Source organism: Sander vitreus, chromosome 18, assembly GCF_031162955.1.
Source record: "Sander vitreus isolate 19-12246 chromosome 18, sanVit1, whole genome shotgun sequence".
Lineage (NCBI taxonomy): Eukaryota > Metazoa > Chordata > Actinopteri > Perciformes > Percidae > Sander > Sander vitreus.
In genome coordinates this window covers 11071187-11098906 of record NC_135872.1, presented here as the reverse complement: position 1 = coordinate 11098906, position 27720 = coordinate 11071187, and the positions used below count along the sequence as shown (strand labels likewise).

The 27720-nt window shown below is 41.2% G+C and overlaps 3 protein-coding genes across 6 annotated transcripts in view; all 3 read left to right on the top strand.

The window, feature by feature from the left end:
• LOC144533021 (rho-associated protein kinase 2-like) overlaps positions 1–21651 on the top strand; it is a 31486-nt gene extending 9835 nt beyond the window's left edge. For 2 of the 4 annotated variants that reach the window (XM_078274054.1, XM_078274055.1), the window contains 26 exons: positions 1337–1428; positions 4114–4273; positions 5590–5686; positions 5824–5903; positions 6972–7020; positions 7117–7252; positions 7619–7710; positions 7960–8206; positions 9508–9614; positions 9851–10007; positions 10349–10509; positions 11006–11190; positions 11383–11452; positions 11675–11778; positions 12462–12648; positions 13831–13924; positions 14200–14294; positions 14599–14787; positions 15438–15606; positions 16204–16419; positions 17056–17123; positions 17229–17317; positions 17612–17690; positions 17859–18126; positions 18705–18984; positions 20964–21651. In XM_078274054.1, the coding sequence (XP_078130180.1) occupies positions 1337–1428; positions 4114–4273; positions 5590–5686; positions 5824–5903; positions 6972–7020; positions 7117–7252; positions 7619–7710; positions 7960–8206; positions 9508–9614; positions 9851–10007; positions 10349–10509; positions 11006–11190; positions 11383–11452; positions 11675–11778; positions 12462–12648; positions 13831–13924; positions 14200–14294; positions 14599–14787; positions 15438–15606; positions 16204–16419; positions 17056–17123; positions 17229–17317; positions 17612–17690; positions 17859–18126; positions 18705–18984; positions 20964–20967 (3475 nt within the window). In that variant the 3' untranslated portion in view covers positions 20968–21651. The remainder of the gene's footprint in view (positions 1–1336; positions 1429–4113; positions 4274–5589; positions 5687–5823; positions 5904–6971; positions 7021–7116; positions 7253–7618; positions 7711–7959; positions 8207–9507; positions 9615–9850; positions 10008–10348; positions 10510–11005; positions 11191–11382; positions 11453–11674; positions 11779–12461; positions 12649–13830; positions 13925–14199; positions 14295–14598; positions 14788–15437; positions 15607–16203; positions 16420–17055; positions 17124–17228; positions 17318–17611; positions 17691–17858; positions 18127–18704; positions 18985–20963) is intronic. The other 2 variants (XM_078274056.1, XM_078274057.1) reach the window with 1 other exon arrangement.
• Positions 21652–23764: 2113 nt separating this feature from the next.
• On the top strand, positions 23765–26142 carry LOC144533366 (uncharacterized). The gene is made up of 2 exons (XM_078274680.1): positions 23765–24352; positions 24522–26142. The coding sequence occupies exons 1-2, from the start codon at positions 24262–24264 to the stop codon at positions 25520–25522; spliced, it is 1092 nt and encodes a 363-aa protein (XP_078130806.1). The 5' UTR covers positions 23765–24261; the 3' UTR covers positions 25523–26142.
• On the top strand, positions 26134–27480 carry LOC144533840 (uncharacterized). Its single transcript, XM_078275406.1, has 2 exons — positions 26134–26147; positions 26469–27480. The coding sequence occupies exons 1-2, from the start codon at positions 26134–26136 to the stop codon at positions 27478–27480; spliced, it is 1026 nt and encodes a 341-aa protein (XP_078131532.1).
• The last annotated feature ends 240 nt before the right edge of the window (positions 27481–27720 follow it).

The window sequence follows — 27720 nt, the reverse complement described above, 5'->3', positions numbered from 1 at the left end:
TTAATTGTTGGTTTTGGTCTTTTTAATGGGATTTGTTGATAAAAACAAAAATATAGTATATCACCAATCTATCACCACCTATCACACCCTATACATATAATTTAATAAAACTAATATTTTGTATTAGTTTGCTAAAAACAATATCCGTGGATCCAAACGTGAGTGTGTGGTTGTGCTGATCCCAGCTACCATCTAATTACAAATAGTGCCATTTAATAACATATTATTAGTTTTAAAGTTGAAAAAGTTACATGACTGTGTGGGTCATGTACTTGGTTAGTGGCCCAACCCCTCTGGAAGCAACCACTTCCTGTTTACATTAGTAACCCCGCCCCCAAGAGGGCTCAAACACAGGCCCTTTCTGCTTCAATACAGAGCAGCCATTCATTTTTCCTCATTCAGTTTATTTACCTTCTCACTCACTATTCTCTCACCACAGACAGAATCTCACATGTGTACGGCTGCCCAGCCACACCCACCCACACTGACTGATACACACACACACACACACACACACACACACACACACACACACACATATATCTTAAACACTGACAAATACATTCATTCACCACTTAACCAACATGCTCTGTCACTGTCAGCCAGTCTTGCTGAATCATTTCTGTAAGCACTACCACCTCTCCTCCCTTCTTTTCCATGTGTTTTTCATCACTCCCCCGTTTCTTCTTCTACCTTTTTTTTAAGTGCCACTTTCCATTTCTCTATCCTCATCCTTTTCTGGCGTAACTTTCTACTTTGCACTCCTGCATATTTCTGGTCATTGAGACAAGACCCATTGTAAGCCTGGCTTGGTTGCATGTCAGATTTGCAGGGGTTTAAAAACTCTCTCTCTCTTCCTCCCCTCCCCTGCCCTCTCTTCCTTTTGGCTGGGTCTGGAATGTCCCACACGTGGCAAGCCCAAACTGCCGCACCCCTCCAGCCCTGTACCCAGTGGTGGAGGAGGGAGGAAAGGGGGACGAGAAAGAGAGTTTTAGAGAGAGAGAGAGAGAGAGAGAGAGAGAGAGAGGAGGGAAGGCAGCTCTAGCAGTCGTGTTTGAGTCGGTCAGAGTTGTTGATGTTGGCTCCTGCACTCTGATGCTGCTGTCTTCACTCCCTTTCTCCTCCTGGATCTACATTATCTTGGGTTAGAGGAGGTTCCAGTGTCCACCAGTGGTCATGTGGCTCTCCATGCTGGTCAGTGTGGTCAGGACCTAGTGGTCACTCGTCTATAGGCTGTGTGTTTGGGATGACATGGTGATGGTGGATGTAGGGGACAAGCGGGGTGTGTTTTGTGTTCAGGCTCTGCTCACAGTCTTGATCCTGTTGCTGTATGCAGGAAGGTTCGTCTGGGACGCACTGGAGTGGATGAGATCAAGTGTCACCCTTTCTTTAAGAACGATCAGTGGACCTTTGACAACATCCGAGAGAGTAAGTGTGTGCATGTGCATGTTCCCTAATGCAGGTGCAGATTTCCTCTTTTCCATCTCTGGTAATGTGTGTCTTTTTCTACCTTACATTGCCATTCCTCTGTTTTTGCTTATATTTCTTATCATCCCCGGCCCATTCCTCTGCAGAGCTGCTTCTTTCAGACTTTCAGTTCAAAGTGTATTTCCATCCCCCTGAGCCATTAAGCCTGCACATATGGTACACATGCTCTCCATATGCTCATATCTTACATTATATGACTGGATGCTGTGCAGAGCACATGATGCACAAAACCTGCAGGATAACCAGCTGCATATGGGTGCCGCTCGAAAAGAATAGATTAGAGAGAATTGAGAAAAAAACCTACATATTTCTATAAGAGATAGTAACTCTACTAGCAATACACACACTGAGGAAACTGAAAGGTTGTTTTAATGAAAGTCTCCCCCAATAGAGGCGTGTTGTGTCACTGACTATGACATTTTTGTTTAGCTGAGTCCAAGATGTGACAACAACTGCTATAATATATTTAGATTATTACATTAACTGGCCTTTGGAATGGACAATATAATAATAATAATAATAATAATAATAATAATAGTATTGGCTAAATATGTAACTTAAAGAATAAGTCATATGTGATATATGGAGTTACATTATTACATTATCACTTGGTAAATCAGCAAAGAAATAAGAATTGCTATTTGATGTAAGAATTAAATGATGGTACATTATCCAAGAACAAAAACAAAGATTTCTTTAATGAATATAAATATTTTATTTTATTTTCTTAATGGTTTCATTTACATTTACAACTTGACACTGCAGACAAAGAGAAAAAAAACATAAAATCCCTAATGCAAAATCAAAAATCATATAAAACAATATTAAACATCTTGGGTTAAAAAGAGAGAGTGTGTGTGTGTGTGTGTATATATATATATATATATATATATACATTTTGAATGAGTTTCTTATAGATGTATTAAAACGAAAAAAGAAAGATAGGAGCAAAAAGAACATTAAAACCCATAATACTATTTAATACTATACTATTTAAGGTGATCTTAAATAGTGAAAAATATTCTAAGCTTTGTAAAATAGTTATGACACCCATTGGTTGTTGTGTTATTAAGCTCATACTTTATTCTTTTAAATTTAAATTTATCATTGCACATGGACTACCTAGTCCTGGTTTAATCTCCCCTTATACAGTTTTATCAGATTTAGCATCGCTTAGGAAGGAAGGAAATAAGGAAACAGATATATTAGTATGAGCATGAGTATGAACAGGACCTCTGTGTCTGTATATAATCACATGCAGGCTCTTTCTCTTTGCCTCTTCGTCTCTCTGCTTCACCTGGCTCTGATTAAGACAACAGACAGAACTTCGGACTGAACTTCAGACTGCCTGGCAGTCTGGAAACATAAAACCACTACTGTGCCACGGCTGTGCTGCTCAGCTCTCTTCATCTTTGCACTTGCATGTCCAGTCTCTCTCTCTCTCTCTCTCTCTCTCTCTCTCTCTCTCTCTCTCACACACACACACACACACACACACACACACACACACAAAACATGACTCTGCTCCAATTCTGGCATCCCGCAGAGCTGCATGTACCTCCCAGCCCTCTGTGTCTGTTTAAGGACTGCTAAGTGTGGCCATGACTCAGGAGGGTTATTGTCTATGTCTGGACTCTGCTGAAGATTCTCCCAGTTGCCTTCATGATTATCAAGCTTATTAAGAATTGGGATGTTGATGAAAAGAAGCCAGCCCCATGGATGTATGGATGGATGGATGGGATGGGAGGCAGCACCCCCTGTAGCGGGCGGGTGGGGCAGGCTGTGCGGCCTATGTGGACTGCTCTAATGAGAGGGGCGCTCTAGTTTGGAGGGTTGCTCCCGCTCTCTCACTCTCACTGTGGCCACGGCTGCCTGTCATTACCAGCCCGCTATCAGAGTGCATTCTGGGAAGCCGTGCCACAAGGGCCTCCATGGAGCGGCCTGTGTCTCTTTCTGTCTGGCCACATTTTGCCTTTTTTCTGCCCCTTCTTTTTTATTTCCCCTCATTTGTTTCATTCTTCTGCTTGATCTCTCCATGTATTTTCTCCACCATCTTTGGGTCACACTTGTCACGCTGAGGGTTGTGACTTGACCTAACCGTAATGAGCTCTTTGCTTGGAGCCAGAGTTGCACTGGTCTGAGGAACTCGATCCTTAACGGCTGCTTTTTTTTTTCTTAATTAGGAACTATTTATAGGTTTAAGGACTAGCTTAGTTTTATCTGATTGGCCCTCTGACACATTCTTGTCTGCCTGTTGTGTTGTGCAGACTTTTAAAGCACGCCTGGAGCAGGCATTTGGGCTTGTGAAAGGCACCGTGTGTGGGGCACAAAGCGAGCACTGTATGGGAAAAGGAGTGGTGTCAGCCTCACGCCAACCTGCAGAGTGCTTACTCCTACTAGAAACAGTGCCAAAGTTGGCATAGAATTTACTCCGGAGCACACCTAAAAAAAGAATTTTAAAGAGTTTGTTGAAGATATACGTTTAAATACCTGCAGCACCAGGTTTTAATATTTGATAGTCTTTATGTTAAGCATCATCATTCTCTTTTCTCGACCCCTCTCAACCCCTCTTGTTTTGTACCTCCTCCTCTCCCCCTTTTGCTCCATGACTGTCTCTGTTTCCAGCTGTTGCTCCAGTTGTGCCTGAGCTGAACGGTGACATAGACACCAGTAACTTTGATGACATAGAGGATGATAAAGGAGCTGCTGAGACCTTTTCTCCACCCAAGGCCTTTGTGGGCAACCAACTACCTTTCGTCGGCTTCACTTACTTCAAGGAGGACCAGTAAGTGTTTTATTCGGATGTCTTCTTTGAATATTACGCTTCGTCTCTGCTGTTGTGCAAAGAAGTGTTGACTGGATTAGTGTTTGCTGGCCTTACATTTGTGTTAATGTAGTTTTGGTAACGATACTGAGAATAAAATGTAGCACTCATGTGTGGGAACTTTCACAAGAGCCTCTAGACTGTTTCTATGACAGCACTGTGCTTAAAATGCAAGAGGTAGAAAAAGACAGCTTGACACCCATACCTTTTAATACAGCCTCACACCAGTCAGACACTGTATGCCTGTTTGAGCTCCACACTGCTGCCTTGTTCTGACAGCCCCTTTCAAATCCCCTCTTTGCTTGTGATGGAGTCTAGTTTTTAAACCCCTGGTCTTGATCAGTAGGAGAAGTAGTAAAAAACATGTTGGATTTATGATCTTATGGTGCTTTGACCAACATTGTTTTAACCTCAAGGTATGTTGTTGCTTATACTTGTGAAGCTGAAGGTTCAGCTGATTGTGTCTAATCAATTTATCTTTTACATTGATCTGACTAAAATAGAGTCAAGGACGAAACAATGCCGAAACAATGCCAATAGCCAGTAAATGACTATCAATCTAGTTTACAAGTGTATACAGGTGGTAACCGAAATCCCTGATAATACATGAATACTGAGCAGGTAATGAATGGCCTTAGACCAGCCTTTGATTTCAGACTGCATCCTTAACTGTGCATGTTAGGGTACAACTTTTCTAAAATCATCTTAAATGTCTTAGCAGTATGTACTGTATGTTCGCATTTCCAATTTTTTAAAATGACGAACACAATGCGAGAACAGCAATTTAAGGGCAAGAATTGTCTTAAAATGATCATAAACTTCCTTCCAATTTCTTGGTTATTATGCAGCCATGTAATGACTCCCAGAGATAGTTGCCCACCGTTACGAGTCGAGTCCACCACCATGTTGGTTAACAGTTGGCGACAGACAGTGTGGCTTTGGGTTTCTCCAAATGTAAACCCATCCAGATGTAAGAAGAAGCCTGGAAGATCCTCAGGCCTTTTTCCCCCAGCACCACAGTTTTGTGCTCCATGCATGAGGTTATGGGTCTTAAGTATAAGTGATTTCTGAGCAGTTCTGATAATGCAGTAAATGTGACTTGTGTCTTGGTGAACATTCAGCATCCCCTTGACCACCCAGTTGGCATTATGGATCTGGTTAGGGTAGAATACGTCACTTGGTTGCAGAAAGTTGGACACATGGATAGTGTTGGATGTTGTCCAGGTAAACTCACTGACAGACTCATTGCTCTTGTCTGTCCCTTATTTTTCTGTCAGGCTGCTGAAGGGAAATAACAACTGCTCTGTGGAGGATTCAGAGGACAGTAAAGAACACTCTCAGGATAAGGATTATTGCTCGGACAGTAAGAAAGAGGTAGGCGTTTTTTTGCATGTGGTCTTACTATTATAGTAACAGAGGAGAGATATAGAGAGAATAGAAAAAGATGGCAATGACAATTGGGTAATAGCATTTTATTTATTTTCTGGTCATCTGTCTGTCTATCTGAGCAGCTGCAGAAAAAGCTTCATCAGCTGGAGGAGCAGGTCGACCATGAGATGCAGGCCAAAGATGAGCTGGAGCACAAGTGCAAGTACGTCTGGACAAATAACACAAACAGAGCTGAGCACCATTTATGTCACTTTTTTTTCTTAAATATGTAACTATTTACTTAAAGGTCCTATGTCATGCTGCTTTTTGGATGCTTTTATATAGGCCTCAGTCGTCCCCTAATACTGTATCTGAAGTCTCTTTCCCGAAATTCAGCCTTGGTGCAGAATTACAGCCACTAGAGCCAGTCCCACAATGAGCTTTTCTTAGGATGTGCCATTTCTGTGTCTGTAGCTTTAAATGCTATTGAGGAGGAGAGAGGTGGGACAAGGTGGAGGGTGGGGGTGTGGCCTTGACCAACTGCCATGCTTCACTCATTTGCAAGCCATGATGTCTCTCTCTTTCTCATGGGCAGGCCAAATTCTCTGGGCGGGCAAAGTAGAGAAAGGGGAGGTAACCTTTCCCTGTATGACGTCATATAGGGAAGATTCCAGATTGGCCCATCTGAGCTTTCATCTTCTCAAAGGCAGAGCAGGATACCCAGGGCTCGGTTTACACCTATCACCATTTCTAGCCACTGGGGGACCATAGGCAGGCTGGGGGAACTCATAGTAATGTTAAAAAACTTCATAAAGTGAGGTTTTCATGCCATGGGACCTTTTTTAAAACCTTTTTGTTAACTTTTCTTTCATGATAAAGTATTCCATTGAAGGAATAAATTGCCAACACTTTGGGTTAAAGAGTTCAGATTTTTACCATAAGAATGTCTTGAAATGAAAACATAACCATCCAACATTTTAAAGGTTGTGCATGTAGCATTTTTTTCATATTGATCATCACCACATTCATTTTGAGACATTGGTATTACTGGATCAGAATTCATGCTGTGTATAAGGAAGGAAATTGTTTTACACAACAGTAAGTGACATCCCTGAGTCCATGCCATCCATACGTTTCTGATAATGGTAGATGTTAAAAAGAAGGGAAAAGAAAATCACTTCCAACATGTTTCATCAGTAAAGTAGCCTAAAGGAACAATCAGTGGATGATCTGGTGTCCAAGTTCCTCTTAATTCAATGATTTGTGCAATAAAACTGTTCTTTTCCCCTAGAATTGCCACCAACCGTTTAGACAAGCTGGTCAAAGAATTAGACAAGGAGGTAAGGATGAATGGATGCTATTTCAACCATGTAGCTGATGTGATAAAGTAGGTAGTTCATTCCACTCACATTCTTTGTTATTTCCTCTCTGATTAGATGAGTAGCAGGCAGAAAGTTGAGGCCTCATTGAGGCAGCTGGAGAGAGAGAGAGCTCTGCTGCAGCACCAGAGCACCGAGAACCTCCGCAAGGTGGAGATTGAAACTGACAGAAAACGCAGCCTGGAGAACGAATGTGAGCACCTATATAAACATTGGGACGTGAAACTCCCGAATAAGATCCAAAATGCATTTCTAAGACTTTAAATGTCATGCCGATAGTATAGTTCTTCAGTTGTACTCATTTTCATATATTTTACTTGCAAAAAATTTCTAACATATCAGGTTGTCTGATATGTTAGAGTTTAACATGTCGGGCTGTTAAACTCATTAAAACATTGAAATGAACCATAAGGATATCTGGGAGCTCTGCTTCCCACTGTTAATATCATCACAGTATATCTTCTATATGGTTGTATATATGGTGGATCGTGGTATTTCAAGGGGCCACTGAATATGTGTCACATAAAGCATTAACTCTTTCATTTGTCTGTGTCTTAAGTGAACAACCTGAGGGACCAGCTAGAGGATCTTAGAAAGAAGAACCAGAATTCCCAGATCTGCAATGAGAACAACATCCAGCTGCAGAGACAAGTGAGGGGGACATTTTTAACTTTGCCTAACTTGATTTTTTTATATATATATAATGCTTCACTGTAGTATTCATACTTATGTAAATCAAACATGCTAATTTAATAATCTATATTCAAGCAAGCAACTGTGACTGTCGTTTTCATTATTCCTCTGCCTTTCCCACATTAAACCCCCTTTTAATCTTGCTGCTGCGCTGACCCAGTTTAGCCTGCAGGGAAAAGCTTCATCCTGTCTGTTTCTCACGTGTAGCTCGAGGAGGCCAACGCCGTGCTGCAGGCTGAGCAGGAGGCGGCAGCGCGGCTGAAGAAGAGTCAGGCAGAGGCGCAGAAACAGGCTGAGAGCCTGGAGGTCAGCCTCAGGGAGATGCAGGAAAAGTGCAGCCAGCTTGAAAACAGCAAGATGGAGCTGGAGAAGCAGCTGATGGGGCTGCAGGCCGAGCTGGAGGAGGAGAGAAGACACCGCAACCTCGGGACAGAAACTATTACTGACCTGCAGGGTGAGGCCTGGCTGTCTATTACACTCTGAATATGCATTGAAAGAAGTAGTTCCACGTAGTTTAAAAGCAAGACTATGTTACCTTTGAGGGAATAAATGTGTTATTTTTTGTTTTCCAAATTAAAATTTCATAAATGGAATGGAATTTATAAGCAAGAAAAATCACTGTTAATTACAGTCAGAGGTTTTGTTGCTTACAGCTTTATTTGGTCTGGTATGACCAGTAGTGTATGGTGGCTAATGTTTGCAAACTTTAGAGAAACTTTGCTGTATCAGACAGACAGACAAAAAAGGAGTCAGTTGGCTGACTTCATGACTGCTCTCATTGCACTGCTGTTACATTAGCTTAGCATTTAGCTAAATGCTAAACTTTATTCCTTAAACTCCCACAGTAGCTGCTGGTGGCAAATGTTACCAAAAAAATACATAAGATGTCAAAATCAAGATATAAGTCTCACTTTAATAGTCTGTAGTCTACACATAGCCTACACAGTGGTTGGAAGTGAAAAATAAGCAGAAGAAAAACACTGTTGAGATTTGGTTGTTACATTTTTCTTCAATAATCAACACCTTAACAACCAGCCAGCCATTTTTCACAAGCCTTTTATATTCCAAACTTGAATGTGTCTATTAAAATGTTATAAGGTTAGCAACGTTGGAATGTACCAACCAAAAAAGGTTCACTGCCATAACTGCAGGTCATCAAACTGCGATCCCATTCAGTAAACATCTCCTCAGTAGCAGGTAAAAGGCGTAACTCAACTTGAAACTGGAGGCTGGACATGGTTATTAGATGTGAATTGTTTTTCTGGACCAGGCTTTGGGAAATATCAGATCATAGGTGGAAACATCTGTTCAAAAGGCAGAGAGTGAAGCAAGAGGCTGTGAAAGCCAAAGCCGGACCAGAGCCAGCACTTCTTGTGAGATGCTGTTTGGAAACTGAAATGTGCTCAGTCTTTGCAGAGAGGCCAGTCGCTGAGGTCAGAGGGGACGTATTGAAACAAAAGTGTTGCCTGTTTGCTGCGATGCCTCATGCTTTTTTCCCCTGGTAAAACTCTCCATGTAGGTGGAGTTGGTTAAAGGGGAAATAAACATTTAGTGTGTTGTTTTCCGTATATCGAACGTGTGCAGGAGCATTATGTGATGTCTCACCCAGGGTCATGTCTGTTTGAAACTGAACAGTTCAGGTGCATTTTCTTGTAGTGTTTGCAACCACTGCACTAAATGTCCTCCTATATTCCTTCTATAATTTCTTTGTTATTATTTCCTTTTCCCTGTTACCATCACTCACACACACCTCAGGACGTATCTCTTGCCTGGAAGAAGAGGTGAAAGACGTGAAGTCATCTCTCTCCAAGGTCCAGTCTGAAAAGAAGCTGCTACATGAGAAGCTCAATGACCTCGAGAAGGTTGGCTGCTATTTCTAATGGCTAATTTCTATTGTTAATTGAGAGTTAAGGCTAACCCAGGCGATGTTCCCCCTGAGAACTTCAGTTTGACATTTCTAGGTTACGTTGACATTGTTCTCCAGCATTTTGAAAATATACCTTTGAATGTTTCCATGCAATAAGTTTATCAAGTCAAGGTGAAACTATGTAATGAATGAATGCCATTAGAAAACCTAATATCCCCTTTGATTCTATAGGAGAAGAGCAACCAAGAGATTGACTTGACGTTCAAGCTGAAGTCGCTCCAACAGAGTCTGGAGCAGGAGGAGGCAGAACACAAAGCCACCAAAGCCAAGCTGGAAGATAAAAACAATATCCACCATTCCATCGAGGAGAAGTCTGAGGCCTTAAAAAGTATGTGAAAGATGATTGCAGGATAGATGAAATGCATCAACATATGTTCAGTAGTTTAAATTGTAGCTCACTTAACACAAATATTGAAATAAAAACACAAACGAGCACAAGTATTATCAGTTATGACAGTCAAAACTTTACTTATTCATGAAGGCGGGAAAAGAAAATGAAACATTACTTGAAAAAGATGAAGGGCTGCTTGATGGAGTAGACCTTAATAGAAAATGATAATTTGCTCTTGTTATTTATCTGGTGCTCAACCAAAGGCAGAAGTTGTTTTGTCAATACTGTGGTATTAAGTGCAGGGTAAATGACCCTCCTGGACTTTTTGTTTGGTCCAGAGATGGAATGCACCCTGCAGGAGGAGCGCAGCTTAAAGCTGCAGTTGGAGGGAAAGCTGCTGCAACAACAGAAGGACCACTCCATGCTGGACTGCGACTACAAGCAGGCGCAGCACAAACTGGAAGAGCTGCAGGCACAAAAGGAGAAAATGTCTGAAGAGGTGCGTCTTACATCTTTATCAGTAATTTGGCTTGATAGAAAATTATGACAATTTTTAATACTCAGTTGAATTGTTTGAAGTAATTCTTATCAAATAAAAATGTAATTGTCTACTGTTATGCAGCTTTTCCTTATCACACTTTACTCTTATCATGACTGATGTTCGGACAAAATAAGCAATGGTAAAATGACACCTTGGGCTCTGGAGGCTTGTGATGGGCATTTTTAGACTTTTTATAGGCCAACAATTTGATAGTAATTATATAAAGTAATCAAAATAATGAAATTAATCATTACTTGCAGCCCTAATTTTTTGTTCTGCAGTTTGAATTGTTACCCATAACTATCAATTAGTGCCACCACTGAAAGAGTGTGTGTGTGTGTGTGTGTGTGTGTGTGTGTGTGTGTGTGTGTGTGTGTGTGTGTGTGTGTGTGTGTGTGTGTGTGTGTGTGTGTGTGTGTGTGTGTGTGTGTGTGTGTGTGTGTGTGTCTCGCAGGTAAAGAGCCTGAGCGTGCATCTGGAGCAGGAGATCCACAAGCGGAGCATGAGCCAGAGCGATCTGAAGATGCAGAACCAGCAGGTGTCGGTGCTCCTCTCCTCAGAGAAACAGCTCAAACAGGAGCTCAACCACCTGCTTGACATGAAGCAGGTCCTGGAGAAACAGAACCAGGAGCTACGCAGGTCAAACACACATAATGACATAATGAGCATTCAGTAATGCACATTGAACCTATGGAGTTTGTTGTAATACTGTTGGCAAATCGCAGTGGAGAATCTCATTCATCCTACAGTATCTGGTTTGAGGAAAGTGCATTGGCTCTGGTGATTAGTTGGCCAACAGCAGGGATTGACAGATTTTTGGTCCTGTTCCAGGGAGAAGCAGGAGGTGGGTGGCCAGCTGAAGGAACTGAAAGACCAACTGGAGGCTGAGCAGTATTTCACAGTAATTCTAACCATCCATGTTCCTTCTTTTGCACACCTTGTCTACAAGCAGTAGTGGCAGCCATTATTATATTCCACTCAGCATAGATGACTTAATATTGTCAGACTAGCAAACAAAAAGCTAAATCAATCTACAATATGGGGCTTGAATGGGAAGATATGAGCCTCCATCCCAAGTCTGTGATATGAAATTAACTGAATTTCTAACTGTTTTCCTCCCAAGACTCTTTACAAGACGCAGATCCGTGAGCTGAAGGACGAGCGTGATGAGAGGAACAAGCTGTACAAAGAGGTGCAGCAGCGACTGGCAGAATATCAGGAGGAGAGGTAACCAGTCTAAACATTATAAAAAGAGGCACCACAGCACTAAAGTAACCTGATATTTCTGTTGTGTTTTAAATATGATACACACTTATTAACAAAACAAGAAGAAAAAAAGATGTAACCAAAACAAAAAATACAGATGTAATCCAACATAAGACATGCAAAGTTAAAACATATTAAATGATACAAAATAAAAGTATAAAGCATGTAACTCAATGTGTTGTGCATAAAATGGAAGCATGAAATAAAATACTAAAAACTCATATGTTGAGATTTTTATAGTTAAATGTCAGTCGCAGTGAAGCATCCACAGGATAACACTACGACTAGAACATTTATCTTCTTTTTTAAAGAATGTAACAGACTTTCCAGTTTAGTGTTATTTGCCCTCTGTGAATTCATCTCACAGCCAAAATGAAGGACTTGACCTTTGACTGAATGAGTGAACCAGATTAGCAGTGTCCCCAGATGCACTGCAGCCAAAGATTATTATTATTTCGAATCAGTGTAACTCTCGCTTGGACAATCGTGCATTGACAAAGAAGGTAATTCAAAACTTAATGTTTGTCCACGCTATAGGCAGTCTACTTCTGACTGGCATAATAACAGCAGAGATTTTGCAGTTTAAAGATGTATCCAGTTTAATAAAATAGTAACAACAGTTCCTTCCCCTCCTGCCTCCACAGGAGTTCCATGACAGCGCAGCTGGAAGCCAGTTTGACCAAGGCGGACTCTGAGCAGCTTGCTCGCTCCATCGCTGAGGAGCAGTACTCGGATCTGGAGAAGGAGAAGATCATGAAGGAGCTGGAGATCAAAGACATGATGGCGAGACACAAACAGGAGCTTGGCGACAAGGAGGCCACCATCAGCTCGGTGAGATCAGAGTTGGGATCGAGACCATTTATAGTTGATCGTGAAATAAAATTCCAATATAAGACCTCTTTAGTGATTTTAATGATGGGCTTCTTTGTTTGCTTTGAATTTCAACTTAAAATTTGAGTTCTTTCCTGTACCAAAAGTATTTAGAAAGTATTTTGAAAACCTGTATTGTTTACACCCATGTTTGCTAGCTTGCAGGCTTCTTTCCTGCCTTTTGTTGGCACTTTGCTACCTTCCTTGGCACGTTAGCGCCACCAACTGTTGATCAGTGAAACAGCCTGAAACTGGGGGTCGGAAAGGGAAAAAGTGGGTCTCGTTTACAAAAACATTGCTCCATAGCTCTTCTAGTGCTCCACAGCAGAGATATTCAACAGGGGGTCCGTGACCCCATAGGGGGTCCTCAGAGTTAGTGCAGGGGGGGCCGCCAAATTATGTTAAAAAATATTTTTTATATTTATCAACATGCAACTTAATTTTATACAATATAGGTACGTCATGGCAGCATGATGGCCCAATGGTTAGCACTGTGGCCTCACAGCAAGAAGGTTCTGGGTTTGAATCCAGGTCGTTCCGGGACTTTCTGTGTGAAGTTTGCATGTTCTCCCTCCGGGTGGTCCGTTTTCCCCCACCATCAGAAAACATGTACTAGGTTCTACAGTCAGTCCCCCACTGGCTCAGATCTGGAGTTGGTCCCGGGCACTGTAAATGGCTGCCCACTGCTCCCTTGAGGGATGGGTTAAATGCAGAGAAGGAATTCCGCTACATGTATTTGTATGTGACAATAAAGTACCTTTACCTTTTTATAGATGTAATCAGTAGGGGGTCCCTACTCCGTCTCTAAGGGGTCCTTGGCCTAAAAAAACGTTGAAGACCCCTACCCTACAGGGTACCTTTTAATTAGATGTTTAACAATTAGTTAACTGCTTCAGCTGGTGGCCCAGGTGTAAAATTGATTAGACAGTTGGATTAAAACTGAAGCTGGACATTGACAACACTGCAGGAAATCACAGTAATTAGTAGTAACAATGGTTAAAAGCACTTTTTCCAGTTCTTATTCACGTAAAGATCTTTGTAACTGCTGTTTTCAAATGTGCCATATGCATTAAGTTATCTTGCTTGTTTGTTACTGTATGCATGGATGAGACTCTAACTCCTCTACACTGCCACTCCTTACAGCTGGAAGAGTCCAACCGCACTCTGACGGTGGACGTGGCCAACCTGGCCAGCGAGAAAGAGGAGCTCAACAACCAGCTGAAAGACATGCAGCAACGTGAGTGTCATTTTGGAACTAATAAGCGCCACGTTAAGAGAAAAGATTTCTACAGGAATGACATTTCCCTCCATGCTGGAAAATGTGTTAAAAAGCTGTCTTACATATCCAGATGATTTATGAGGAGTGGGCTATAAAAATGTCATGAAAAGTCACCATTAATCTCTTCATCAGGGAACCAAGAACTTGCCCTATAATTTATGGATTACTTCACTAAAACTTATGTTAAGTAAGTAAAGTATTTGAATTAACATTCTTCTCTGCTATTTATATAGAGCTCCAGAAAGTGAAGGAGGAGGAGAAGCAGATGAACTCGCTCAAACTGTCCTTTGAAAAGCTGCTGCAGAATGAAAGAACGCTTAAAATTCAGGTGTGTGTCTGGGCGCCTACGCAGGTCTGGAAAGCCCTGGAATATTTTCTATACTTTCCTATTTTGACTGTCTGACTTTTTTACAACTGTTATGCCACATCATTTGTTGTTAAGAATAATGTTCAACTGCAGGCATTGTGTTGAACTCTGAGCAAAATCACTAAGATCTAAAACAAGTTTTTTTTACATCTATCCTGCAGCAAAAATTGATATTCCTGCAGGTTTCACTGTGTGCTTACTGATTTCATATCAATCACAAATAAGATCTCTGTAAAAAGCTACGTTGTTGTGTATTTGCTCCCAGGCTGTCAACAAGCTGGCCGAGGTGATGAACAGGAGGGAGACAGGGCAAAGAGGCCACCGAAGCATCGACACCGAGGTGCACAGGAAGGAGAAGGAGAACAGGAAGCTGCAGCTGGAGCTGAGAGCGGAGAAGGAGAAGCTCAACAGCACCATCATCAAGTACCAGAGAGAGCTGACGGATATGCAGGCGGTCAGTATGCCGATGCTGCACACCAGCATACGGACAAATGGCATGAATATATACACATTAAAGTGTTCATATTATGCTTTTTGGCTTATCTTTTTTGTGCACGTTATAGGTTTACAAAGTGAAAAAGCCCAAAGTCCACCCCAAAGGCACTTACCATCTCCAACAGAAAACACTGTTCACAAACTGCTCCAAACAGCTCTATTGTAGTCCAGCCTTTACTTCCGTGATGAACGTGCGTCACTTTGTAACACGTTATAATGCTCGCCTAGCTGCTAGCGTGGCACGCCCTCATACTCTGCTTCTGACTGGGTAGTAGTCCTTACCGAGGTACTGCACATGTGCGACTCCCAACAAAGATGGAACAGAAGTGAGATGCCTCACTCTGTAGCTAAAACAGAGAGCTCAACACACAGGGTGAAAAGAGGAGCTGCAGCAATGTGCAGTACAACAAAAATATGGTGTTTTTTGAAAATTAAACCATGTAAACATATTCTGATATAACCTTTAAATACAATTATGAACCTGAAAATGAGCATAATATGAGCACTTTAAGTTGTGTACAGACATTTTTTCTTTGGCTTATTATAACTGCAAACAATAGAAAATACATTGCAACTGCAATTAAAAACCTGTTTGTGTCTCTTATTCAGCTGATAGCAGAAGAGAACCAGGTGCGTCTGGAGCTTCAGATGGCGTTGGACAGCAAAGACAGTGACATCGAGCAGCTTCGTTGCCAGATCACCTCCCTCAGCGTTCACTCTCTGGACTCCACCAGCATCAGCAGTGGCAACGACATGGACATGGGTGACGGATACCCAGGTAGACAAAGTAGACTTCATCTCACGCTCTTTATTCGGGTTGGGCATCATTTTGATTTTAACAATTCTGATTCTTCCTTTCGATCGCGGTTCTTATCGATTCTCGATTTCGATTCTTTGAGGGGTGAAGTTGAAACGGGTCACATGCTTATTTCACGGATAAGAGGAAGATTTTATTTTGATTCAATGGTGATTTACAGTTTTACCAGGCTTTTTGGACCTAAAATAAAGCCACACGTTAGCGCGGCGTTTACTGTGCACCATGGCTGCAACACAACAAGCGCCTGAAAGTACAGTTCAATTTGGAACCAATGATCGGATTCAAAATGATTCCAATAAAGAAACAATTCCATTGAATCGTAATTTTTGAAACGATTCCAAGTTGGAACCGGTTCTTGATGCCAAATCCTACTCATTATCCTATAAGCACGTACACTTCTGCATGCACTTCCTGCATTCCTCTTCCTGAGTTCTCACTGTTTCCTTTGTTTTCACTTTGAGTCTCTTCCAGGCCAATAGGTTTTGACCTTTTTCCTCTTCCTTCTTCCTTTCCCCCCCCTCTTTTCACCTCAAATTCTCTCCACCTTGTCCGGCACAGTGCGCATTACTCACTCTCACACCTCAGAATCAATGTCCTTCACCTACCAGCGCACACACAAATCTGTCTGCATCGACACCCGGCCCAACCTTCACGCTGCTCACACTCTCTTCGACTCTGACTCTGAGGATGAAGAAGAATATGACGGGCGGGTGGAGCAGGGCCACCGTCCCCTGGCCCTCACCTACGAACAGCCCCCTGAGGCTGAACCTGCAGGTGACCCTGCATGGCAGTTTAAATCTGGGATGGGGTTGCAAATGAAAACTGCAATTGACCTAACAATTATTTGTAACATTCATTTATCAAAATATTTCCTTTTGTTTTAAAATTGTATTTTTTTCCTGAATGGAGAAAGAAATACCCCCGACCCTGGTTCAACCCTGCAAAGTTTCCGCTAATCCCTCTACTCTGTGGACTCTGCTGTGCTTTTACCCTGTTTAATGGTCACTTGACATGTTAATGCTCACAGCTTGATGCTTGCCTGCTTTGGTCAAATTTATTTCACTGCAAAAGATGTGGGCAAACAAGTGTGAAGTTGGCGTGCAAGCTTTTCCTAAGATAGAAGTAAAAAGCTTTGTTTTTCATTGCCAGACACCTGCTATATTTTGTGCTGGATATTCTTTATACTCCTTATAGCTCCCACTGAGTAGCCTGTTGTTGAAACCAAGTAGCAATGCCACTTGCCCTTTGGTTTTAGCAATTCATTATTTCCTCTCTAAGTCTGTTTGAAGAAAATGCCACTAAATGCCACCATTTAAAAAATGTCAAGGTGTTCTTTTAAGTGGTTCACATGATTAAAGGCATTTCTCCTCTTTGTGTTAACATCTTCCTGTCTTTTTCTCTGCAAACTAGACTCCAGGCTGGAGGGCTGGATTTCACTTCCTACCAAGAACACAAAGCGGTTTGGCTGGGACAAAAAAGTAATGCAGCCACAACTATATCTCATATCTATGGATTTGTTTTCTTAGTAATCACCAGTACCATTAGGTCTAACCTTTTGGCCCTTGTTTCCCTTTCCTTTAAAGTTTATAGTTGTGAGCAGTAAGAAGATCCTGTTCTACAACAGCGAGCTGGACCGAGAACAGGCCAACCCTTTCATGACCCTGGACATCGAGTGAGTCATTTAAAGCAGGGTTTAAACATGTAATACCAAAAATTCATAAAAATGGTAAAATGTATGTATAGAGCACTTTTTTAAACAGTATTTATTTAAGTTGTTACTACTAAGAGTGGACAGCCATGCTAATGAACTAAAATCAGGGTAACCTATATGACAAAAGTATGATTTGAAAGAGAAAACTGACTCAATACCCGCATACCCTGCTGGTGCTACACATATTTTTCTATTCTTATTGATTAGACATTCCTGGGTCTATTCTTAACTCTTCCATCTCTCTCCCTCCTACAGTAAGCTATTTCATGTCCGACCTGTCACTCAAACTGACGTGTACCGTGCAGATGCCAAAGAAATTCCAAGGATTTTCCAGGTAGGACACTTCCTTCGAGGACTTTGAGCGTGGACACTTCTGTTGCCTTGTCTTTCTTTCCCCTCTCCCTTTGTTCAGACTGTCAGTATTTATCTGGTTTTCTCAATTCAGCTGTCTGCCTCAATACATCTTCAGTTCAATCCCTTTCCTTTTCTTGTCTTTCCCCAGATCTTGTATGCCAATGAAGGCGAGATTAAACGTGAACAGGAGCTTGTAGTGGAGCCCGCTCCGTATGGTGACCGTCCCTCCTACATCAGCCACAAGGGCCACGAGTTCATCCTCACTCTGTACCACTTCCCCTCCAGCTGTGAGGCCTGTGCTCGGCCCCTGTGGCACGTTTTCAAGCCCCCGCCAGCCCTCGAGTGCCGCCGCTGCCACACCAAGTGCCACAAAGATCACCTGGACAGAAAGGAAGAAGTTATTGTGCCCTGCAAGGGTCAGTACGCTCAGTCAAGAGATAATTAAGAACTTCACTTGTACCATGGAGCTATGCTTTAAGATGAAGTACACAACCACCATTGTGCATTGTTCAAGCAGCTGCCATTTCTGACTATAGAAACATTTTATTAGATATTAAGAGGCGCAACTAGCAATTTATCATAAATGAATCTAAATCATTTAGTAAATGTATCACCCAGACACTAAGATGTCAGGAAATAGTAAAAAAATAAAAGTTTGGTAGTTTCAGCTCTATATACAGTATACAGTATAATTATGATATTATATTTTACGCTCAATGTCATAGCAGCCTTTGTACATCGAACAGATGACCAATAACAGCCCATTATAAATTCTATTTTTGTGACTGAAAATGAAACTGAAAATGTTTTTAATGTCCTTGTTAGTCAACTTAAGATATGGTGGGCACAATATATGTTAGTATACTGCAGTCCAACACAACACTACCACAGTGGACAGCCTGGAATTGCACCATAGAATTAAGCCCACATACAAAGAAATAAATGTCTGGAGAAACTCTGTTTCTGATCCATTTTAAATCTCTGTCTTCAACAGTGAACTACGACATATCCACTGCCAAAGAGCTGCTTCTGCTGACCAACTCTCAGGAGGAGCAGCAGCGCTGGGTCAGCCACCTCCTCAAACGCATCCCGAGGAAACACCCAACAATGAGTCCTCCCTCTGGGGCACAAAACAACCTTCATGAAGCGACATCGAGCTCCTCTCCGCGAGTCTCCCCGCGACCTTCACCCAGGGCTTCGCCTCGTATGTCGGCCCATCGCGGAGCCATCAAGATCCAGCCCAGCAGACAGCAGCAGCCATCAGGCAAGCCCAGGTAAGGACGGGAAAGATTCTACTGCATACAGAACATATTTTTTAATTTTCCAGCCAGATTGAAGCTCAATTTGTTTCTGTTGTATTTTTTACATGACTGCAATAACGATATGACCATCTTGTTCTTAAACAAAAACTAACTATGGCTGATGTAGCACTTGTTATTTTAATGTTATTTAAAAATACAACTCAACTAAATTTTGGTTTAAAAAACTGATTCATGATCAAAACGACTAGCCTTACTACCTACTTTGTTGTCTCTGTTGATGATTGTCAATCATGTGCCGGGTTCAGTTACTGCTCTGTCGGACGCGGACCGGGCTCGGACAGAAAAATGCGGCCCGATCCGCACTCTATTGCAAACGAGCCCGACAGGAATTAAGATATTTATGTCCGAGCCCGACACAGTTAAAATCTCGCTTCAGCACACACGGGGCAACAATGCCTTATCGTGCTGATGTGACCGAGCCCGACCAGAACCCGAACATAATTTCTAAATATCTGTCCGTACCCGGCCCGGCAGGTGAAAGGGGCCTAAAGCTGTGGCTGATGCAGGATGTCTTGCTTTAAACAGGATTTCTGAATCATTCTTTTAACGCTGTATGCAGCATTCATGCTCCAACACGGCTTCTCACACAGCGTCAGTAGCCACCTGATAGGAAGTAGGAGTAGGAAACCATTATGGGAGTCACTTAATGAATCTGGGATTGATTACGACCCTCATTTGTCAAAGTTTGCTCTCTCTCAGCTACAACCTAACTGGCTCTCATCCCTCAGCACTGGCCCCATGCTCCGTATCATCCTCCACTGACCTTTGACCTCTGACCTCTCCATTCTAACGTCTCTCATGCTGGGAGACTGTAAGTAGCAGAGCTTGGTGGGCTTGTCCTCCCTCCATAACGCTGTGCCGCCATGTCCATTAACACTCCCCTCATCATAACAAGCAGCACTTTGTCACTCAATTAACAACTCACAGCTCTACGCTGCCCTCTGCTGAACCTGGCATGTATTGCCCCAGCAGTTTATGAAACACGAAAGGCTGTTGACCCCCTCGATGATCCTCTACTGTTTCAGATTGCTTGAGTTTGGCCTTAAAGACTGGAATTGGCCGTTGGATGATGACGATAATGATGATGATGATTTGTTCTTCTGAAGGAAGTGAAAGAGGGGGTACAGAGGGTAACTGGACCTCTGCATGTGTGTTTGCAGTTAGAAGGAGGCCTTAATGCGGCAGAGGCATGTTTTTGTGTGATTTCTAAATTTACAGTTTACAGTGGGAAAACATGAACTCTGTGTTTGAACTTCATTGTTGCTACAAGAATAGTTTGACGGTTTGGGAAATATGCTTGCTGCGCCTGTTTATTGCACAAAAAGCAGATTTTGGTCTGAATGTTTGCAAGAAGTAAAATATTAAAGCAATAGTTTGTCATTTTGGGAAATACACTTACACATTTTTCTTCAGAGAGTTAAGTGACAATACTACACGCACATCTGTACATTAAATATGAAGCTAAGCTTAGCATAAATACTAGCAACAATATTGTCCGAAGGTAATAAAATCTGCCTACCAGCACCCCTGTAGCTCACTCAAGCAAAGCGTTAATATCTTAAATACCTTTGGATAGAGCCAGGATAGCTGTTTCTTTCTGTTTCCAGTCTTTCTGTTAAGCTTAGCTTCGATAGTACTGTACAGTACAGATATGAGTGCTATCAACCTTCTTATCAAATTCTCGGCAAAAAGGTAAATAAGCGCATGTCCCAAAATGGGTTTCAATATTTCACTTCTTGCATAATGCAGACTAAGATAATTCCCATTCCTGTCTGCTTTTTATGCATTTTACTCATGCATTGTGTGGCTACTGGATAGCTTCCTGGTTTAATATGTGTTGATTTTGTGTGCGCGTGCCTTTGAAGTCCAGTCATTCTGTTGGTAACATCCCAGGTTTTCACATAATGTTCCTTCTCTCTCTCTTTTCACAGTTAACCCTGGTTGATCAAAGATGTGTATTTTCATCTTTGTGCATATATGACTGCAGTCTGGATGCAGTGCCTACAGTACATGTTATTTCTTCAGGGCAGTAGACTGAAAAAAATGGACAGAAACTGGCTGTCGTCATGAGAACTGGGGCTGCCTTTGTCATTTTAACAAGAAGAAAATGAGTATGAGAGCGAGACTTCATCTATAGGAAGACATTTTTAAAAAACTTGACTGAAACTGCCTTATTTTATAACCATCATGACAAAAACATGGACATTTTATTCTGTCAGATGCAGTGACTCACATGGATTTGTGTTTGTGAGGTGTTAGTCATATGTGTGAACATTTGTATATAGGATTAAGATGTCTGTCTGTGTATTGTAACACAAAATGTAGCTCATAGTAAATGACTGTTTTAATTTCATGGATATAAGTCAGCAGCACATTATACATTATATGCTTGTTTTGTAAATTAATACAGTTTTCATTGCACAAAGTAGATCCATTACAACATAAGACAGAATAATGTGAATTGAACGGAAACAATGTTTTCTTCTTTCCATTCATGACAAATTCAAATAAATTATGTAACCATGAAAATAAGTATTTTATATTTCATTTGTTTCAACATTCGTGTTTCGAAATTCAACATGTAGGATTGGTCTCATTATATAAAAAAGTCAAGTTCAATGAGTTTTGTTATTTTTGACAGGAAGAATTGAGAAAGACTGGGGTTTGGATTTGGTTTCTCTAACTACATGTTTCCATGTTGCACTGTACCTGAATTATTAGTGTGGTATCAATGAACTCAGTGTTGGAGTTTAATCATTGTTTAAAAAAAATAGTCCCACATGTTGGGAAATACATTTATTTGTTTTTTTGGCAAGAGTTACTAGGTGAGAAGATTGATACCACTTTTATATAATCATTTTATGTGATGAAGCAGCAGCCGCTTAGCTTAGCATAGCATAAAGACTGGAAACTGAGGGAAACTGCTAGCCTGACTGTCTGCCTTCTAGCACCTTTAAAGCGCACTAATAAACATGTTAAATCATGTTTATTTATTTTTGTTGACCTGTACCTCAATTATTAATGAGGTATCAGTGAGATAATAATAATATGAAAGGTCCCATACTGTATTGTAGAAAGTGAGATTTTTTTTTAATTATAAAGCCAGTCCAGTCATACTATATAAATACTGTGAAAGTATCGTAATTCTCAATCCACAGAGAAATGCAGACAGTCTGAATTTAGAAATTGTGCCTTTAAACGAGTCATCAGGATTTCCGTACAGTTTAGATGTCACAACTTTAATATATTTAGGTAGAAAGTGCTGCTAAAGTGTCATCCCACTAATTTACTGGCTGCAAAAGGACGGTGCAAAGACTCCCAGAGCATAGATGCAGGAGACCCAGAAACACTGACCAATCAGAGCAGACTGGGCTTTTTGGGGGGTAGGCCTTAAAGAGAGCTAAAACAGTGTTTTTCAGAGGGTGAGTACAGGTATATTCAGACAGTATGAAAAAAATGTTTTTATTGAAAATGAAAGCATGTAAACATGTTCTAGTAGAAACCTCAAATACAAGTATGAACCTTAAAAGTATAATTATACAGTATAGGGCCTTTAAGATATACTTATTAAAAATAATAGAAAATGGGGCGCCCCGATAGCTCAGTTGGTAGAGCAGGCGCCCATATATAGAGGTTTACTCCTGAACGCAGCAGGCCCGTCGTTCGACTCCGACCTGCGGCCCTTTGCTGCATGTCATTCCACCCTCTCTCTCCCCTTTCATGTCTTCAGCTGTCCTATCAAAATGGAGGCCAAAAAATGTTAGAAAATGGTATATAGTGTACACTGTATATTGATATGTGAGTGCTGTCACAAAAAAATGAGATCAATGTAGAGCCCTTGACATTATAAACACAGAAATGCCATAGGAATATTGTAACGATCCTTGTTGAGATGTTATATCTGACCACAGTGTATTTGAGGAGACTATTTGAACTATACCAGAATAGGTCTGTCTCTATCTTGCAAGTGCATGTGGAGTGAGTGGGCTTGACTGAAATAAATCTTTCAGAACAGCCTAAAGCCAACTGGCACTCATCATACATAATGTAGTGGTTCATCTAGTTGCCCATCTGCTAAATTTGTACTTCATACTGCAGGTCTGATCCATTCTGTTAATCAGCTATGTGACTGTATGTTCTGGTTGAATAACCATGAAATCTGCCGTATCGACAGCTGCAACATCAGGTGGCACGCAGCCTTCTCCTCCTCATCGAGAATCAACATTAATTACTTTATCTCTAGTCTTTTAATTAGAGAAAATTAGAGATTTTAATTTCTAAAAGGATGTCTTTCTTGCAGTAGTGTTAAGTGCTACTGTATATTTAAATATACATTTGAGGAACTTGTAGTTTACTTGAGTATTTCTGTTTTATGCTACTATATACTTCTACTCCAATATATATATATATATATATATATATATATATATATATATATATATATTGGAGTAGAAGTATACAGTAGCAATATATGTAGTGTGTGTGTGTGTGTGTATATATATATATATATATATATATATATATATATATATATATATATATATATATATATATATATAATTATTGGATGGCAACTTTTACATAGGTAGAGGATATATTATTGCTTTGGTTACATTCAAGCAACAAATGGAGACCCATTTTTTATTATAATTAATAAGTAAATTAAGTAGCGTAAATTCAAGCTATAAGATAAATCCTTCATTGAACTCTTGTTCACTGCTGTTATGTAACTTAAAACTATGCAACTTTAAACATTTTGCATTTGTGTGAATCATTTCTATGTAAACATGATGTGGCATGAACTAGTTAGCTTTTCTGAAGATGGGTTTAATTTCCAGCAAAAAAGACATATAATCTACCTTATTTCAAATGTGCATTTTTACCTCTTTCTTGCATGCTCTCTCTCCCCCCACTCTTTCCTCCTCCTCCCACATATCTAAAAAATCCAAAGTACAAAAATTGTAAACATTGATCTTAGTTTTTCCACTCAGTGGCAAACCATCAAAATCCTAAACTGCGTATGGTCACATTAACACAGACTTCAACGTCATATTTCACATTCGAGGGTTTTTAGCAGAACTATAAAATGTTTTCCAATAAACCCACATTAACTAAGTTTCCAGGTTTTGTACTTTCCGTGCAGGTTAGTAGAGTCACACAGTCTGTTGCAACTGTCCGTCCTTGACGAATGACTGTGTAGTGACTGTGTCCTTGTTTACTCAAAGAGAAATGATTAGATTGGGGGTTTCTGCTCGCCAAATGTGTGTGACCACTGCTGAAGGAGTGATCTGGCTGCTACTCATCCATCTAGAAAACAACAGTAAGTTTCATTTTGTTAGTCATGGTATTGAACATCATGTCTATGAACATAAGCTTTATTTTTTTACTGAACATGTTGTGCATTAACTGAAAATGATTTGTGATGTTTTGCAGTGGGGTCTTGTATATTTTCCTCCTCATCTTAAACTATCTGTGTCCTCTTCTTCTAGTAATGAAGTCCTGGTGTGTCCTTCCTTTCTTCTGGTTGGCATATTTCTGCCATGGCACTCTGTCTTGCCCACCACTTTGCCAATGCTACCACAGAAAAGCTGAGGTGGTCTGCAATGAGGTTCCCCTGACAGAGTACCCCTCCGAGGGTCTCCCGATTAACACCTCCCTACTGACCATCCAGTTCACGAACATTACCTCCATCTCCGAAGAGCACCTGAACGCCACGCCTCTGCTGAAAGGACTCCACGTGTACAGCAACCAACTGCAGAGCCTTTCCTCTCATCTTCTCAGAGGCGTTCCTCACCTCAACACTTTGGATTTCACAGGAAACAAACTGTCTGACCTGCCTGCAGATGTCTTCATCAACGCCCCACTGCGCAACTTGGTGCTGAAGAATAATCTGATTGAAAACGCCGATGCTGAGTGGCTCCCTGATAACAGCAACATCACCTGGTTGGACTTATCTGGGAACAGTTTAACCAAGATCCCGGCTTCTCTGCTTCAGAAGCTGCCCCACCTGGAGAATCTGGACCTTGCCAACAACCGTCTGCAGAAGATCTCTGCAAATTCCCTGCACCCGCTGACCAAACTTGAGAGGCTAAACCTGCAAAACAACAAGCTCGACACCCTGGATGAATCTATACTTAAGAGCAATCGAAACCTCACCCATCTGTTCCTCTCTCGGAATAAGCTCAACAAACTCCCCGAAAACCTTTTTCAGGAGCTCACTCAGCTCAAACACCTGAGTCTGGATGACAACCAGCTGAGCCACATCCCTGCAGGTCTGCTGGACCCTCTGAGCTCCCTGGACGAGGAGGGGCTGGACCTGGCCGCCAACCCCTGGCTGTGTGATGGGAAGGTGGAGTACCTTTGGAAGTGGCTTCAAATGAACAAGAAGAAAGTCTTCCTGCCAGAGACCATCATATGTGCCAGACCGCAGTCTCTGGTGGGGCGCTCAGTAATGTCACTGACAGAAAGTGAACTAAACCGTCAGTCTTAACATTTTCCATCCTCATACTGGTTATTATCTGATCAGCCTGTCTTACTCTTCAATCACTGAAACATTCTCTTTTGTCAGTTTAATTTGAATGTACAATAAAATGTGATACGAGTAAAGAGAACATTCAAGAATGTCTGTCTTTTCTGTCTTAATTGTAGATAAAATGCACAAAGACACGGCTAGCCCGGTTGTGTCCAAAGGTAATAAATCCACCTACCAGCACAACATAAGACCTTGTAAAACCAAAGCTGGTATTTTTGTTTGAATTAAACAAACACTATAGAATGTGTTAATTGATGAGCTTTAGCTGCTTTCCAGTCTTTTTGCTATGCTAATGAGCTGTTGGCTGTAGCTTCATATTGAATCAACAGACAAGAGAGTGGTGTCAATCTTCTCATCTAACTCTGAGCAAGAAAGCGAAAAAGCTTATTTCCATAAATGTTAAACTATTCCTTCAATAATCCAAACACCAAGAATATGCCAATATGAAAATGGATTAAATGATGAAATTCAATGAAATACCTAATTCATTCAGTTTTATAAAATAATGTTTTGCACACATCCAGTATTTACAAATCACTTAAAATAACTTATTAAACCATTGCATAAAAATGTTCTGTGTTTGGTAACATCTGTACTTATGGAAAGAACAGGAATAAAGCACTCACCGGTTGATGAGCTGTATTGTTTGCTTAGTTTTGTTTGCCTCTTGCAACATTTTGTCCTGACTCATTGCTGGGGATAAATACACTCAAACCAAGTCCGGGATCAAAAACCGTAAAGAATTCTGCGGTGCCTTTCAGGTAAGATTATGTATTTTATGATCAGATTTTCACAATGCAGTTATATTACTTGTAAATACCTGATAATTTGTACTTGGATTATTACATTTCTTGATATCCTGTATAAATCTGTCTCATGTAATGTGTATGTTTCCTTTGTGCAGTGCTTTAAAGATGAACTTGTGGATGCTCCTGACTTTCACTGCACTGGCTGAATGCGCCCACTCTTGCCCAGATCTGTGCTCCTGTTCCTTTCCATCTTCAGGTGCAGAGGTGGTGTGCAGCCAAAGCTCCCTCACACATTTGCCTGTAGATGGTTTACCCTCCAACACCACTCGACTATCTGTCCAATCCACCAAACTTAGCAGTATCACAGCCAGTCATTTGAGTGCTGTGCCTCTTTTAAACAACCTCCAGCTGTATCACAACAACCTGACAAGCCTTCCTTCAGATCTACTGAAGGAAGTTCCTCACATGAACATGTTGGATGTGACAGGAAATCAGCTGGTTCATCTTCCTCCAAATGTCTTCAGCCATGCCTCACTTCGTAGTCTTGTGCTGAAAAATAATCTGATTGAAAAGGCTGATGCTGAGTGGTTTCCTGGCAACAGTAGCGTGATCTGGCTGGATTTGTCTGGAAACCGTTTAACTGGTGTATCCGCCGCTCTGCTTCAGAAGCTGCCCAATCTGGAGAATCTAGACTTGAGTGACAACAATCTGCAAGATCTACAACCTGACGCACTGAAGAACCTGCACCGCCTGGAGACACTGAATGTCGCTGGAAACAAATTACGCTCCCTGAAACCTACAGTGTTCGCCCACAACCCAAAACTGTCCCAACTGTTTTTGCATGAGAATCAGCTCCAAGTGCTGCCGGCGACCCTCCTCCAGGGTCTCCAGCATCTTGATCTTCTGATGCTCAATCAGAATCAGCTGCAGCATTTCCCCTCGGAGCTGCTGAATGAGAGAAAATCCTCTTTCCAGATGATCTTAACAGGTAACCCCTGGGTATGCGACGAGAGGATGGAGTATCTGTGGAAGTGGCTCACTGTCCATCCTCAAAATGTCATATTTTTGGAGGATGTGACATGTGCAGGGCCTGAAGCTCTTAAACACCGACAATTGGTCTCTTTAACTGACCGTGAGCTTGGACTTCACAAGGTTCAAAATGAGTGATTAGGAGGTGGTAAAATTAGTTTTTTATTGTTTACATTTCACTAAAATTGTATGTAAAATGATACATTATTCACTGTGTCAAAGGCTGAAATAAAACTTTATAATTCAGTCTTTTATCTGCACTACTTTCTTATGATGTCTCCTTGATCTCTCCATTGTTTGTATATCGTCCAGCCCACAGGGTGGCGTAAGACACACAACACGTTCTCAAAGCTGAACAGATGCTGGTCATTAAAGAAC